Source organism: Cervus canadensis, chromosome 3, assembly GCF_019320065.1.
Source record: "Cervus canadensis isolate Bull #8, Minnesota chromosome 3, ASM1932006v1, whole genome shotgun sequence".
Classification (NCBI taxonomy): domain Eukaryota; kingdom Metazoa; phylum Chordata; class Mammalia; order Artiodactyla; family Cervidae; genus Cervus; species Cervus canadensis.
The window spans coordinates 59129553-59143205 of NC_057388.1; the positions used below are offsets into that span (position 1 = coordinate 59129553).

The 13653-nt window shown below is 41.5% G+C and overlaps 1 protein-coding gene across 3 annotated transcripts in view; it reads right to left on the reverse strand.

The window, feature by feature from the left end:
- Positions 1-363: 363 nt before the first annotated feature.
- The window catches only part of BMPER (BMP binding endothelial regulator), a 262587-nt gene continuing 249297 nt past the window's right edge, over positions 364-13653 (reverse strand). For all 3 annotated transcript variants that reach the window (XM_043463230.1, XM_043463229.1, XM_043463228.1), the window contains one exon: positions 364-1769. In XM_043463230.1, the coding sequence (XP_043319165.1) occupies positions 1588-1769 (182 nt within the window). In that variant the 3' untranslated portion in view covers positions 364-1587. The remainder of the gene's footprint in view (positions 1770-13653) is intronic.

The window sequence follows — 13653 nt, forward strand, 5'->3', positions numbered from 1 at the left end:
TCCATCCTAAAGGAGATCAGTCCTGGATGTTCATTGGAAGGACTGATGCTGAAACTGAAACTCCAATATTTTGGCCACCTGATGCGAAGAGCTGGCTTGCTGGAAAAGACCCTGATGCTGGGAGGGATTGGGGGCAGGAGGAAAACAGAGGATGAGATGGCTGGATGGCATCACTGACTCGATGGACATGAGTTTGAGTAAACTCCAGGAGTTGGTGATGGACAGGGAGGCCTGGTGTGCTGCGATTCATGGGTTGCAGAGAGTCGGACACGGCTGAGCGACTAAACTGAACTGACTGAAAATGGATGAACTGATGTTGCCATTTATAAAGTATAACATACACATTTTGAAATAGAAAATGCATTGTTGTAAAACTTAAGCCCTTTATTTACTACAACACAGAACATTTTATTTTTAGACATCAGTGGGTTTTATTTTGTTACATTCTCACTTATTCAGCTGAAAACAAAAGTCAGGAAAATCACATGGTGACGAGTAGTAACCTATCAGAAAATGAGAGCAAGCATGTAGACCATTCTTTGTTTGGATTGATGTTAAATCAACTGATCAGTAAAGCCTTTCTTTCTGTCTAATAATTAGGACAGATTCCCTGTTGCAAATAGTGTTGCACTAGGAGTCTTCTACAAATAAAGGCTTTCACTTTATACATGGAATAGTACAAAATATAGATAGCTTTCTTTGACTCAATTGGATTTGTTCATCCTAAACTGCTGTGAGATTCAGAGAAATGGATATTTTCTCATATGTTGTGCAACAGTTTCTTCAAATATCTGCTCATGCTCAGTTAAACTAACAAGACATCCAGACACTCCATCATCTCAGTGTGGGACACAGAGGTGGCCACATCCATCATACACACGTATATAATTAGGAGACTCGGGGAATATGCTAAGAGGGCAAGAAATCATTTGCTTCTTCGGTTATGCTTTAGTGACGAATATACATTTCTTGGTAACCAGCCAATCAGTTTTGGAAATAATATCAGACCATGACCCAATAAAGTCTAACAGCCTATCCCTTGCTTACATGCACCATTAGAGCCTGTCACCAATCACTAGCCATCTCTCTCAGGCATAATTTGCTTTCTCTGGAAGCAGAAATACCCCAAAATAAATTTGCCCTTCTCCAGCAAAAACATACTCCCCATTCAACAGCAAATCCTGATCCAAAGAAAAAATTAATTCAGGCAGGCAATTTTGATCTCTTAGAAAAGTTTCCTTAAAAATGACAAATGTGTGTGATGGTAAAGCCATCCAATATGTCTGCATGCTGCCTTATTAAATTAAAAACACTTGATTTATTTATACAATGTCTTCAATGGCTTACAGATTAGGATCTTAGAAACAATACATGTCTTATAGCAAAAAATATACATATAATAATCCACCTATAGTTTATATAAATGATGAAATGCTTCTGAATATATCTATATATCTATATATGTACACATATATACTCTGTGTGTGTGTTTGCAGAGTCAGCACACAAATACTGCAGTCTTTCATTGGCTCTTCCACTTCAGTGTCAAGAACACTAGGTTCAAAGTCTGAAGGAATAGAACAAAGGTCACCGCTGAGGACAGAGGACTGGCTTGATGCACCTTCCTTTGTGAAGGACCAAATTTGCTGGGCAGTGACACCCAGCAACGCATGGCTTGTTGCAGGGGCCAATCTCATTCCAGTTGTCGCAGGTCTTGGCACATCCTGGGCCACAGGTATCATACACGGCCCCATGCTTACACTGGGTGGCTGCAAAAGAGAGGAGATGAAGGTGAGATGTGAGGAAACAGCCAGGTTAATTCACCCTCAGCCCCATGCCATTTCCGCAGGCTCATGTCACTCATGGCACAGGTCTCCCCACCGCACAGGTGCACATCTGCCACCTAACAGAAGAACAAGCACCCAGCACTCCCAGACACTCTGGGAATCACCTGCACCTGGAAAAACAACATGATACATCCACCTTCTAAGCCAGTGAACTTCAAAATAAAAGAAAATGAGAAAGCTTTATTCCCAGATACGAAAGACTACACATTAGTAAAGCTACATGTAAATCTACAGGTTATCTAGGTATTGAGAATGGTATGAAAAGTTAACTCCAAATAGTTCTTCCAGTTGTTGAGCTGCAATGAATAGGAATCATTGTTGCAACTACCTTGATATTCAGATATACAGAATTACACATACAGGAGATGCAGTTTTGATCCCTGTGTTGGGAAGATTCTCTGGAGTAGGAAATGGCAACTCATTCCAGTATGCTTGTCTGGGAAATCCCATGGACAGAGGAGCCTCGTGGGCTACAGTCCATGAGGTCGCAAAGAGTCTGACATGACTTAGTGACTAAACACCACCAACAACAACTCATACAGGAAAAAAATCTGCCAAGGATATTGGAAATGTGTGACATACTTTAATCTAGTTATCATGTGTTGAATTAATCAATTTGAAACTAGTTAGAGCAAGAGATGGGTAGAGCCCAACAGAGAAAAATTAGATGTGTGACTGGGGAGAGGGAAATAGCTGGCTGGCTGGTCAGAGAATATGAAAATGACGTAACCAAATCATAGCAATTTACTCTCTTTGTTCAGTTGGAGCTAAAATGATTTTGACAGTATTATGAGACTTATCAAATTTTCATGAATAGATTTGTCAGAAAAAAAATACTGCCAGCATTCTGGAAGTTTATGACATGCAGACTTTTCCATCTGAGTTACTTCCAATTACAATCAAAGGGGCCACCCCTCATTCTCAGGAGGAGGGATGTTGACACGTGTAGGAATTTAGAAGAACCCTCTTGAAGAACAGTAATAACCATCCAAACTCCATCTGTAGCTATCTTTGTCTTCAGTTCATGGCACACAGCTCCTAGAACACCTGGAAATCTCCAGAGTGTTTGTATGCCAATAAGGCTGGTGGTTGGGGTCCCCAGACAGCTTCAGAATGGGGACTGCTCACCAGAAAGACCAAAGCATGATTAAAGGCTTGGAACTTTCAGCACTTTTTGCTAGGGATGCGGACAGGGACTGGATATTGAGCTTATCACTTTCAGTCAATGATTTAATCAACCATGCCTACCTAGGGACATTTCCATACAAATCCCTAAATTACTAATGACAGGGTTCAGAAAACTTTGGAATAGGAGGACACATTGAGGTGCTGGGATTATGGTGTTCCCGCTCTATTGTGACAGAAGCTCCTGTGTTTGGGGACCCTTCTGGAATTTACTCTCTGTGCCTCTTTATCTGGTTGTTCATTTGTATCCCTTATAATAAATGGCTCAGAGAGTTTATCAGAAAATCCCAGCTGCAATGCAGGAGACCCAGGTTCAGTCTCTGGGTTGGGAAGATCCCCTTGAAATTCACTCCAGTATTCTTGCCTGGAGAATCCCAAGAACAGAAGAGTCTGGCAAGCTATAATCCATGAAGTAGCAGAGAATAGGACACAACTGAGCAACTAACACTTTCAGTTTACTTTCAAGAGTAAATAAGTATTTTCCAGAGTTTTGTGAGCCCTTCTAGAAAATAATTAAGCCCAAAAGGGAAGGAGGCTGTGAGAACAGCTTTCTGCCCCTACTCTGTAGCCAAGTGGAGCAGAGAGAGGGTAACCTAGGGACTCAGTAATGGGCAATCAGCATCTGAAATGAGGTGTCTTATGGGACTGAGCCCTTAAGCCTGTGGAGGCTGATGCTAACTCTGGGCTGTTAATCTCAAAACTCTACTCAATGTCCTGTGGTGACCTAAATTGGAAGAAAATCCAAGAAAGAGTGGACATAAGTATACATATAGCTGATTCAGGCTTCCCTGGTAGCTCAGCTGGTAAAGAATGTGATTGCAATGCAGGAGACCCTGGTTTGATTCCTGGGTCAGGAAGATCCCTTGGAGAAGGGATAGGCTACCCACTCCAGTATTCTTGGGCTTCTCTAGTGGCTCAGTCAGTAAAGAATCTGTCTGCATTGCGGGAGACCTGGGTTCAATCCCTAGGTTGTAAAGATCCCCTGGAGGAGGGCATGGCAACCCACTCCAGTATTCTTGCCGGGAGAATCCCCATGGACAGAGGAGCCTGGTGGGCTTCAGTCCATGGGGTTGCAAGGAGTCGGACATGACTGAACACCTGGGCACAGCACAGCACACAGCTAATTCACTTTGCTACGCGGTAGAAACTAACACAACATTGTAAAGCAACTGACTTCTTGCAGACACCTTCTCTCTCTTAGGCTTCTTTACCGCCTCTTTAACACTAAAGGTTCAAATCGCCTCCAAGACCCTTTCCCTGACATTCTTTTCTCTTCTCATTAATTCTCTTCTCCTACCTTCCCTTCTTCTCTCTTCCCTTCCCTCTTTCTCTCTCCATCAGTTATTACAATATTAGCTCTAATTTCCAGTCAAAACACTCTGAAAATGATTATCATTAGCTTGGATTCTCTCCCCAAACCAATCATTTTCCAAGTCTTAATTCAAACATTACCTCCTTCAAGTAGCTTCCTGGATCTCTCCAGGATACCCTTCCCTGCTCTGCATCCATCAGCACTTCTCACATTATAGTTACCTGCTTACTTGTTTTAATCCCCCAGTTACTGTGCATCTGTGGGCTTCCCTTGTGACTCAGCTGGTAAAGAATCCGCCTGCAATGCGGGAGACCTGGGTTCGATCCCTGGGTTGGGAAAATCCCCTGGAGAAGGGAAAGGCTACCCACTCTAGTATTCTGGCCTGGAGAATTCCATGGACTCTATAGTCCATGGGGTCGCAAGGAGTCGGACATGACTGAGCGATTTCATCTCACTGTGCATCTGTAGTTCCTATCTGGAGATGCTCACAAGAGTTTCCTAAGGGTCTTTTAAAAGATGTATATTCCTCAGTCCCTTCCCTAAAGATTTTTGCTCTGTGTCTACAGTGGAGCCTTACGCGGCTGTAAATTTTAAAGGTTCCAGGGGTCACTACAACAAGCACCCTTGCTTGAACAGAATGAACCACCAAAGCTGGGGCTCCTGAGGGCAGAATCCTTGTCTTCCATGATGTAAAGTTCTGGCACAAGGCCAAGCACAGAGGAGCAGCTTAATAAAAGCCTGTGCCTGTTGGATGATGATTTAATCTTAATGAAGCTCCATCCATCATCTTGATTCCCAATTTGGATTACATTTGGCTGGCCTTGAGTTCATTTTCCACTCTGCTGCTTCCAGAATGCCTCTTTCAACTCACTTTTCGCTCCAGATACTTTATTTCCCTCAGATCTCGCAAAGATCCCTCCTACTATGAAAACTCGGCAGAATTTCCTGTCTCTCTCACCCACTTTCTTCCCTTTCCCCTCCTTCTTCTAGAGACATGCATTCCCCCCCATCTTTTCCTCTCTCTGGCCTCTCCAGTCTTTCTTCTAACTGCACCACGCACTTTCCTACTGCTTCTCTGTGACATCCTACCTTTGACTACTGAACACTGATATTTTCCTCACCTTTTGTAGGTAGAAAATGCAGAACTACTAGGCGAAAAGTGGATTATTTTCACCATTGATATTCAATTCAAATTAAATCAATAAACATTTACTGAGTATCTACTTTGGGGCAGGCATCCTCTTAGGCCAGGGAATCAGATGTGAATCAGATATCATCTCTGAGCTTTAGTATCAGGAGCCTGGACTTAAAACCAAATGGGTAATTTGAGTCAGTTCTAATGAGGTGGATAAACCTAGAACCTATTATACAGAGTGAAGTAAGTCAAAAAGAGAAAGATAAATATCATATTCTAACACATATATACGGAATCTAGAAAAATGGTACTGAAGAATTTATTTACAGGGCAGCAGTGGAGAAACAGACATAGAGAATAGACTTATGGACATGGGGAGAGGGGATGAGAGGGTGAGATGTATGGAAAGTGTAACATGGAAACTTATATATGTAAATACATATGTATATAAAATCCATATGTAAAATAGATAGCCAATGGGAATTTGCTCTATGACTCAGGAAACTCAAACAGGGGCTCTGTACCAACCAAGAGGGGTGGGATGGGGAGGGAGATGGGAGGGATGTTCAAAAGGGAAGGGATATATTTATAACCATGGCTGATTCATGTTGAGGTTTGAAAAAAACAACAAAATTCTGTAAAGCAATTATCTGTCAATAAAAAAATTAATTAATTAAAAAAAAAACCAAATGGGTGAAGGAGACACAGAAATGGATTCTTAATTGAATGCAAGATGAACACATTAGACAGTGAGAATGAAGTACAGTGGAACAGTAAGAGAAACATCAACTCAACACCGAGGGCTGGTTAGGGGTTTAGGAGGACTTCAGAAAATGGATCCCACTTAGATCTTAGAAGATGACAAGACATGCCAGACAGACAACGGCAGAAGTTTTCCAGGTGGAAAGAGAACATGGTGCCAGGGGAGGGGGTGGGGGAACAGAGAGGGTGCAATCAGTGACAATAAGCAGCCGTGACCCAATCAGAAACTGGAGGATCTTTGGTTTGTTGGAGGAGAAGCAAGGAATTTGAGAATAAGAGTGGGAGGAGACAAAGGCAGAGAGGTGGGCAGGGGCCGTAATCCCTGAGGGAGTCTTAGAAGGGCTTTAGGGAGATAATATGATTAAATTTGCCTTCAATTTGGCACAACTTTTATACAATCCTAGAAAGTGAATCCTGACTTGGATCTTGTTTTATCTTCCATGCATCCAATGTTTTTCAAACTTGTAAAAGGCAAACAATACTTACTGACAACATAAATGTGATCTGATTCATATATGTGCATTTGAAAAGGTTTCATTTTACTAAATACATGTTTTAAAAACTAGAAAATTACCAGAGTGGTTAGGGTTGTGCTTGTGCTGCCATTTCAGTCGTGTCTGACTCTTTGCAACCCTATGGACTCTAGCCCACCACACTCCTTAGTCCATGGGATTCTCCAGGCAAGAATACTGGAGTGGGTTGCCATGCCCTCCTCCAGGGGATCTTCCTGACCCAGGGATCGAACCCAGGTCTCCTGCATTACAGGCGGATTCTATACAGCTGAGCCACCGGGGAAGTCCGTGGCTAGGGTGAGCAGGTATATATTCTTAAGGGGGCACATAAACAGCTATTCTGTAAAGCACGCAAGGAGCATTACGTGTTATTTTACGTGGTGCCCCATGAAGGCATTATGTGTTGGCATTATCAATACAGTTAGTAAGCATAGATTTGTGCCCTTTGGGACTCAGCTGTCCCCACACCCCTCTTCTGTGCTGAAGGTTACAGTGCTGACCTTATCTCCTAATCCTTTATAGGAGATGTCTAGTCACCAAGGAGGATATCAGTGTGTATAAGAAGAGCAGAGGTGCTGCAGGAGAGGGGCTAGAATCACCTGGAGTCTGTAGAGTAAAGCGAGGAGGAGCTCCACAGAAGCCAGCAGATTATCTCATTTGCTGCATAAATACACACACCACTTTGAACACCCCAGAATCTTTCCCGCTTATAAGATGTATTCCTGAAAGTGCAGTGACAATTAGCAGAAAATCTGCTAAGGGTGGCAAAGTAAGATACAAGAGCAAGACCATAGGAAAGTGATCGAGAGTCAAAAGGTACCAAGTAACAATGATTAGGAACAGGTGAATAGACATTGGAAAGGTCCACACAACATAACAACAGACTATAAGATGGTTAGATAGCATCACTGACTCAATGGACATGAATCTGAGCAAACTATGAGAGAGAGTGGAAAACAGAGGAGCCTCATGTGCTATAGTCCACAGGGTCCCAAAGAGTCGGACAAAATGACCTAGTGACTGAATGACAACAACGAACATAACAAATATTTCAATAAATTAGTTGATGCTTATATAAATACACAAATAAATATATACTCATATGTAAATATATATATAAATTTTTAACTCATATTTTGCTTCTATTTTACAACTAATGTTTATTCTCACAATAGACTGACTTTTTTTTTTTTTTTCACAGTGTACTTGCTTATTTGTGCTCTTATAATAATTAAGAACAGGGGCTATAATGCAAACTGACCTGGGTTTGAGTCCTAGCTTTCTTACTTTCTAGCTCTGTGATTTTTAGCAAATTACTTAAATATTCTAAGCCTTAATGTCCTTTACTGTAGAATGTGGGTAATAGAATGTTACCATATAGATTAGAGTGGGGATTAAATAAGATAAAATGTAATATAAAGTGCCAGAATGGTCCTTGGGGCAAAGGAGGTGCTTAGAAAATAGTACATATTAATATAAATGGTCATTATTAAACTTTTATAGACCTTTACAATACCTCTCTGCATGTCACATTGTGTTTAGTAATTCCTGTACTAAACTAGAGTTTCGGGGGAGGAGCCAAGATGGCGGAGGAGTAGGATGGGGAGACCACTTTCTCTCCTACAAATTCATCAAAAGAATAACTGAACGCAGAGCAAACTTCACAAAACAACTTCTGATCACTAGCTGAGGTCATCAGGCACCCAGAAAAGCAGCCCATTGTCTTCAAAAGGAGGTAGGACAAAATATAAAAGATAAAAAGTGAGACAAAAGAGCTAAGGACGGAGATCCGTCCCGGGAACTCTTAGGCGGCATTGCTTGGGGTAGGGTCCGGGCCTGAGTGCCCTGAGGACAATCGGAGGGAGCTTCTGTGAGTTGCCAACTTGAACTGTGGGAGAGCAAAAGAGAGAGAGAAAATTAACCAGCCCGAACACACTGCCGGCCGTTCGCAGAACAAAGGGACCGAGAAAGTCCAGAGAAGAGCTCGCAGGCTGGGGACAGGCCCAGCCCCGCCGGAGGCAGGAGGCAGGGGAGAGGGGAAGGTGGCGGCGAGACACAGGGCGCAGGCACTCGACCGGCGCGGGCGGGGACTGGGGCTGGGGACGCGGAGGGCGGAAGGCGCGCGCACCCGACTGGCGCCAGCGGAAACTGAGACTGGGTCCGCGGAAGGGAGTAGGAGCGCCACACCTGGGGAGAGTGCGCCCACCAAGCCCCTGGCTGCCTGGACCACTCTGACGGGGAAGGCACAGAGAGCAGGCGCAGCTTTTTGCTCCGCGCTTTTGTGGAACACCTGAGGGCTGGAACCTCGCGCAACGCGGGGTATGCTCCATATAGAACAGCCGGGAGCCTGAGAAGCGCAGACGGAGAAAGCGGCGTCGACCCCTCCCGGCAGCGCCAGCCCGTCCCCGCCGCGCCAGCCCGTCCCCACAGCGCCAGCCCCTCCCCACAACGCCAGCCCCTCCCTGCAGCACCAGCCCCTCCCCGCAGAGCGACGGAACTAGCTACCTGAATAAGAGTCCACCTCCGCCCGCCTGTGCCAGGGCGGAAATGAGGCTCTGAAGAGACCGGCAAACAGAAGCCAAATAAACAAAGGCAACCGCTTCAGAAGGGACCGGTGCAACAGACTAAAATCCCTGTAGAAAACACGGACTACACCGGAAGGGGCCTATAGATAGCGAGAAGTATAAGCTGGAATGAGGAGCTATCTGAAACTGAGCCGAACCCACACTGACCACAACAGCTCCAGGGAAATTCCTATATATATTTTTACTTTTTTTTTTTAAGTAAGAAAAAAAAAATTTTTTTTATTTTTTTTATTTTTTCTTTTTTATTTTTTCTCTTTTATTTTCCTTTAAAATCCCCTATTACTCCCCCATTACTCCTTAACTTTCATTTTCGTAGATTTTAACGATTTTTTTAATTAGGGAAAAAAATTTTTTTTCTTTCTTTTTTTCTTCTTTTTTTTTCTTTCCTTTTTCTCTTCTATTTTCTATTTTTCTTTTTCTCTTATTTCTTTTAAAGTCCTCTAGTACTCCTCTACTACACCTTAATTTTCATTTTCAATACACTATAACCTTACAAAAAAAAAAGAAGAAGAGAAGCCCTATTTTTAAACCAAAATTCAGTTCCCATTTTTATTCAGGAGTGTGTTGATTATTCTCTCCCAATCTTGACTCTCTGTTTTCTACCTCAGAACACCTCTATTTCCTCCTTTCCCCTTCTCTTCCCAATCCAATTCTGTGAATCTTTGTAGGTGTCTGGGCTACGGAGAACACTCTGGGAACAGACAACTGCGTAGATCTGTCTCTCTCCTTTTGAGTCCCCCTTTTTCTCCTCCTGCTCATCTCTATCTCCCTCCTCCCTCTCCTCTTCTTCTTGTAACTCTGTGAACCTCTCTGGGTGTCCCTAACAGGGGAGAATCTTTTCGCCATTAACCTAGAAGTTTTATTATCAGTGCTGTATAGTTGGAGAAGTCCTGAGACTACAGGAAGACTAAAACTGAAATCCAGAGGCAGGAGACTTAAGCCCAAAACCTGAGAACACCAGAAAACTCCTGACTGCATGGAACTTTAAGTAATAAGTGACCGTCCAAAAGCCTCCATACCTACACTGATACCAACCACCACCCAAGAGCCAATAAGTTTTAGAGCAAGACATACCATGCAAATTCTCCAGCAACGCAGGAACATAGCCCTGAACGTCAACATACAGGCCACCCAAGGTCACACCTAACACATAGACCCGTCTCAAAACTCATTACTGGGCACTCCATTGCTCTCCAAAGAGAAGAAATTAAGTTCCACGCACCAGAACACTGACGCAAGCTTCCCTAACCAGGAAACCTTGACAAGCCAATCGTCCAACCCCACCCACTGGGTTAATCCTCCACAATAAAAAGGAACCACAGACCTCCAGAATACAGAAAGCCCACTCCAGACACAGCAATCTAAACAAGATGAAAAGGCAAAGAAATACCCAACAGGTAAAGGAACATGAAAAATGCCCACCAAGTCAAACAAAAGAGGAGGAGATAGGGAATCTACCTGAAAAAGAATTTAGAATAATGATAATAAAAATGATCCAAAATCTTGAAAACAAAATGGAGTTACAGATAAATAGCCTGGAAACAAAGATTGAAAAGATACAAGAAATGTTTAATAAAGACCTAGAAGAAATAAAAAAGAGTCAATTAAAAATGAATAATGCAATGAATGAGATCAAAAACACTTTGGAGGGAACCAAGAGTAGAATAACGGAGGCAGAAGATAGGATAAGTGAGGTAGAAGATAAAATGGTGGAAATAAATGAAGCAGAGAGGAAAAAAGAAAAAAGGATCAAAAGAAATGAGGACAACCTCAGGGACCTCTGGGACAATGTGAAACGCCCCAACATTCGAATCATAGGAGTCCCAGAAAAAGAAGACAAAAAGAAAGGCCATGAGAAAATACTCGAGGAGATAATAGCTGAAAACTTCCCTAAAATGGGGAAGGAAATAGCCACCCAAGTCCAAGAAACCCAGAGAGTCCCAAACAGGATAAACCCAAGGCGAAACACCCCAAGACACATATTAATCAAATTAACAAAGATCAAACACAAAGAACAAATATTAAAAGCAGCAAGGGAGAAACAACAAATAACACACAAAGGGATCCCCATAAGGATAACAGCTGATCTATCAATAGAAACCCTCCAGGCCAGAAGGGAATGGCAGGACGTACTGAAAGTAATGAAAGAGAATAACCTACAACCTAGATTACTGTCTCCAGCAAGGATCTTATTCAGATATGAAGGAGAATTCAAAAGCTTTACAGATAAGCAAAAGCTGAGAGAATTCAGCACCACCAAACCAGCTCTTCAACAAATGCCAAAGGATCTTCTCTAGACAGGAAACACAGAAAGGTTGTATAAACGTGAACCCAAAACAACAAAGTAAATGGCAACGGGACCATACCTATCAATAATTACCTTAAATGTAAATGGGTTGAATGCTCCAACCAAAAGACAAAGACTGGCTGAATGGATACAAAAACAAGACCCTAATACTGCTGTCTACCAGAGACCCCACCTCAAAACAAGAGACACATACAGACTAAAAGTTGAAGGCTTGGAAAAAAATATTTCATGCAAACGGAACCAAAAAAAGAAGCAGGAGTCGCAATACTCATATCAATAAAATAGGACTTTCAAATAAAGATGTGAAAAGAGATAAAGAAAGGACACTACATAAATGATCAAAGGATCAATCCAAGAAGAAGATATAACAATTATAAATATATATGCACCAAACATAGGAGCACCGCAATATGTACGGCAAACACTAACGAGTATGAAAGAGGAAATTAATAGTAACACAATAATAGTGGGAGACTTTAATACCCCACTTACAACTATGGATAGATCAACTAAACAGAAAATTAACAAGGAAACACAAACTTTAAATGACACAATGGACCAGCTAGACCTAATTGATATCTATAGGACATTTCACCCCAAAACAAGCAACTTCACCTTTTTCTCAAGTGCACACGGAACCTTCTCCAGAATAGATCACATCCTGGGCCATAAATCTAGTCTTGGAAAAATCAAAAAAATTGAAATCATTCCAGTCATCTTTTCTGACCACAGTGCAGTAAGATTAGATCTCAATTACAGGAAAAAAATTGTTAAAAATTCAAACACATGGAGGCTAAATAACACGCTTCTGAATAACCAACAAATCATAGAAGAAATCAAAAAAAAATCAAAAATATGTATAGAAATGAATGAAGATGAAAACACAACAACCCAAAACCTATGGGACACTGTAAAAGCAGTGCTAAGGGGAAGGTTCTAAGCATACAGGCTTACATCAAGAAACAAGAAAAACCAAATAATAACCTAACTCTTACACTTTAAAGCAATTGAGAAGGAAGAAATGAAGAACCCGGTTACAGAAAGGAAACAAATCTTAAAAATTAGGGCAGAAATAAATGCAAAATAAACTAAAGAGACCATAGCAAAAATCAACAAAGCTAAAAGCTGGTTTTTTTGAAAAAATAAACAAAATTGACAAACCATTAGCAAGACTCATTAAGAAACAAAGAGAAAAGAACCAAATTAACAAAATTAGAAATGAAAATGGAGAGATCACAACAGACAACACTGAAATACAAAGGATCATAAGAGATTACTACCAGCAGCTCTATGCCAATAAAATGGACAACTTGGATGAAATGGACAAATTCTTAGAAAAGTATAACTTTCCAAAACTGAACCAGGAAGAAATAGAAGATCTAACAGACCCATCACAAGCTTGGAAATCGAAACAGTAATCAGAAATCTTCCAGCAAACAAAAGCCCAGGACCAGATGGCTTCACAGCTGAATTCTACCAAAAATTTAGAGAAGAGCTAACACCTATCTTACTCAAACTCTTCCAGAAAATTGCAGATGAAGGTAAGCTTCCAAACTCATTCTATGAGGCCACCATCACCCTAATTCCAAAACCAGACAAAGATGCCACAAAAAAAGAAAACTACAGGCCAATATCACTGATGAAAAAAAAAAAAAAAATCCTTAACAAAATTCTAGCAAACAGAATCCAACAACATATTAAAAAAATCATACACCATGACCAAGTGGGCTTTATCCCAGGAATGCAAGGATTCTTTAATATCCACAAATCAATCAATGTAATACACCACATTAACAATTGAAAGATAAAAACCATATGATTATCTCAATAGATGCAGAGAAAGCCTTTGACAAAATTCAACACTCATTTATGATTAAAACTCTCCAAAAAGCAGGAATAGAAGGAACATACCTCAACATTATAAAAGCCATATATGACAAACCCACAGCAAGCATCACCTCAATGGTGAAAAATTGAAAGCATTCCCCCTGAAATCAGGAACAAGAC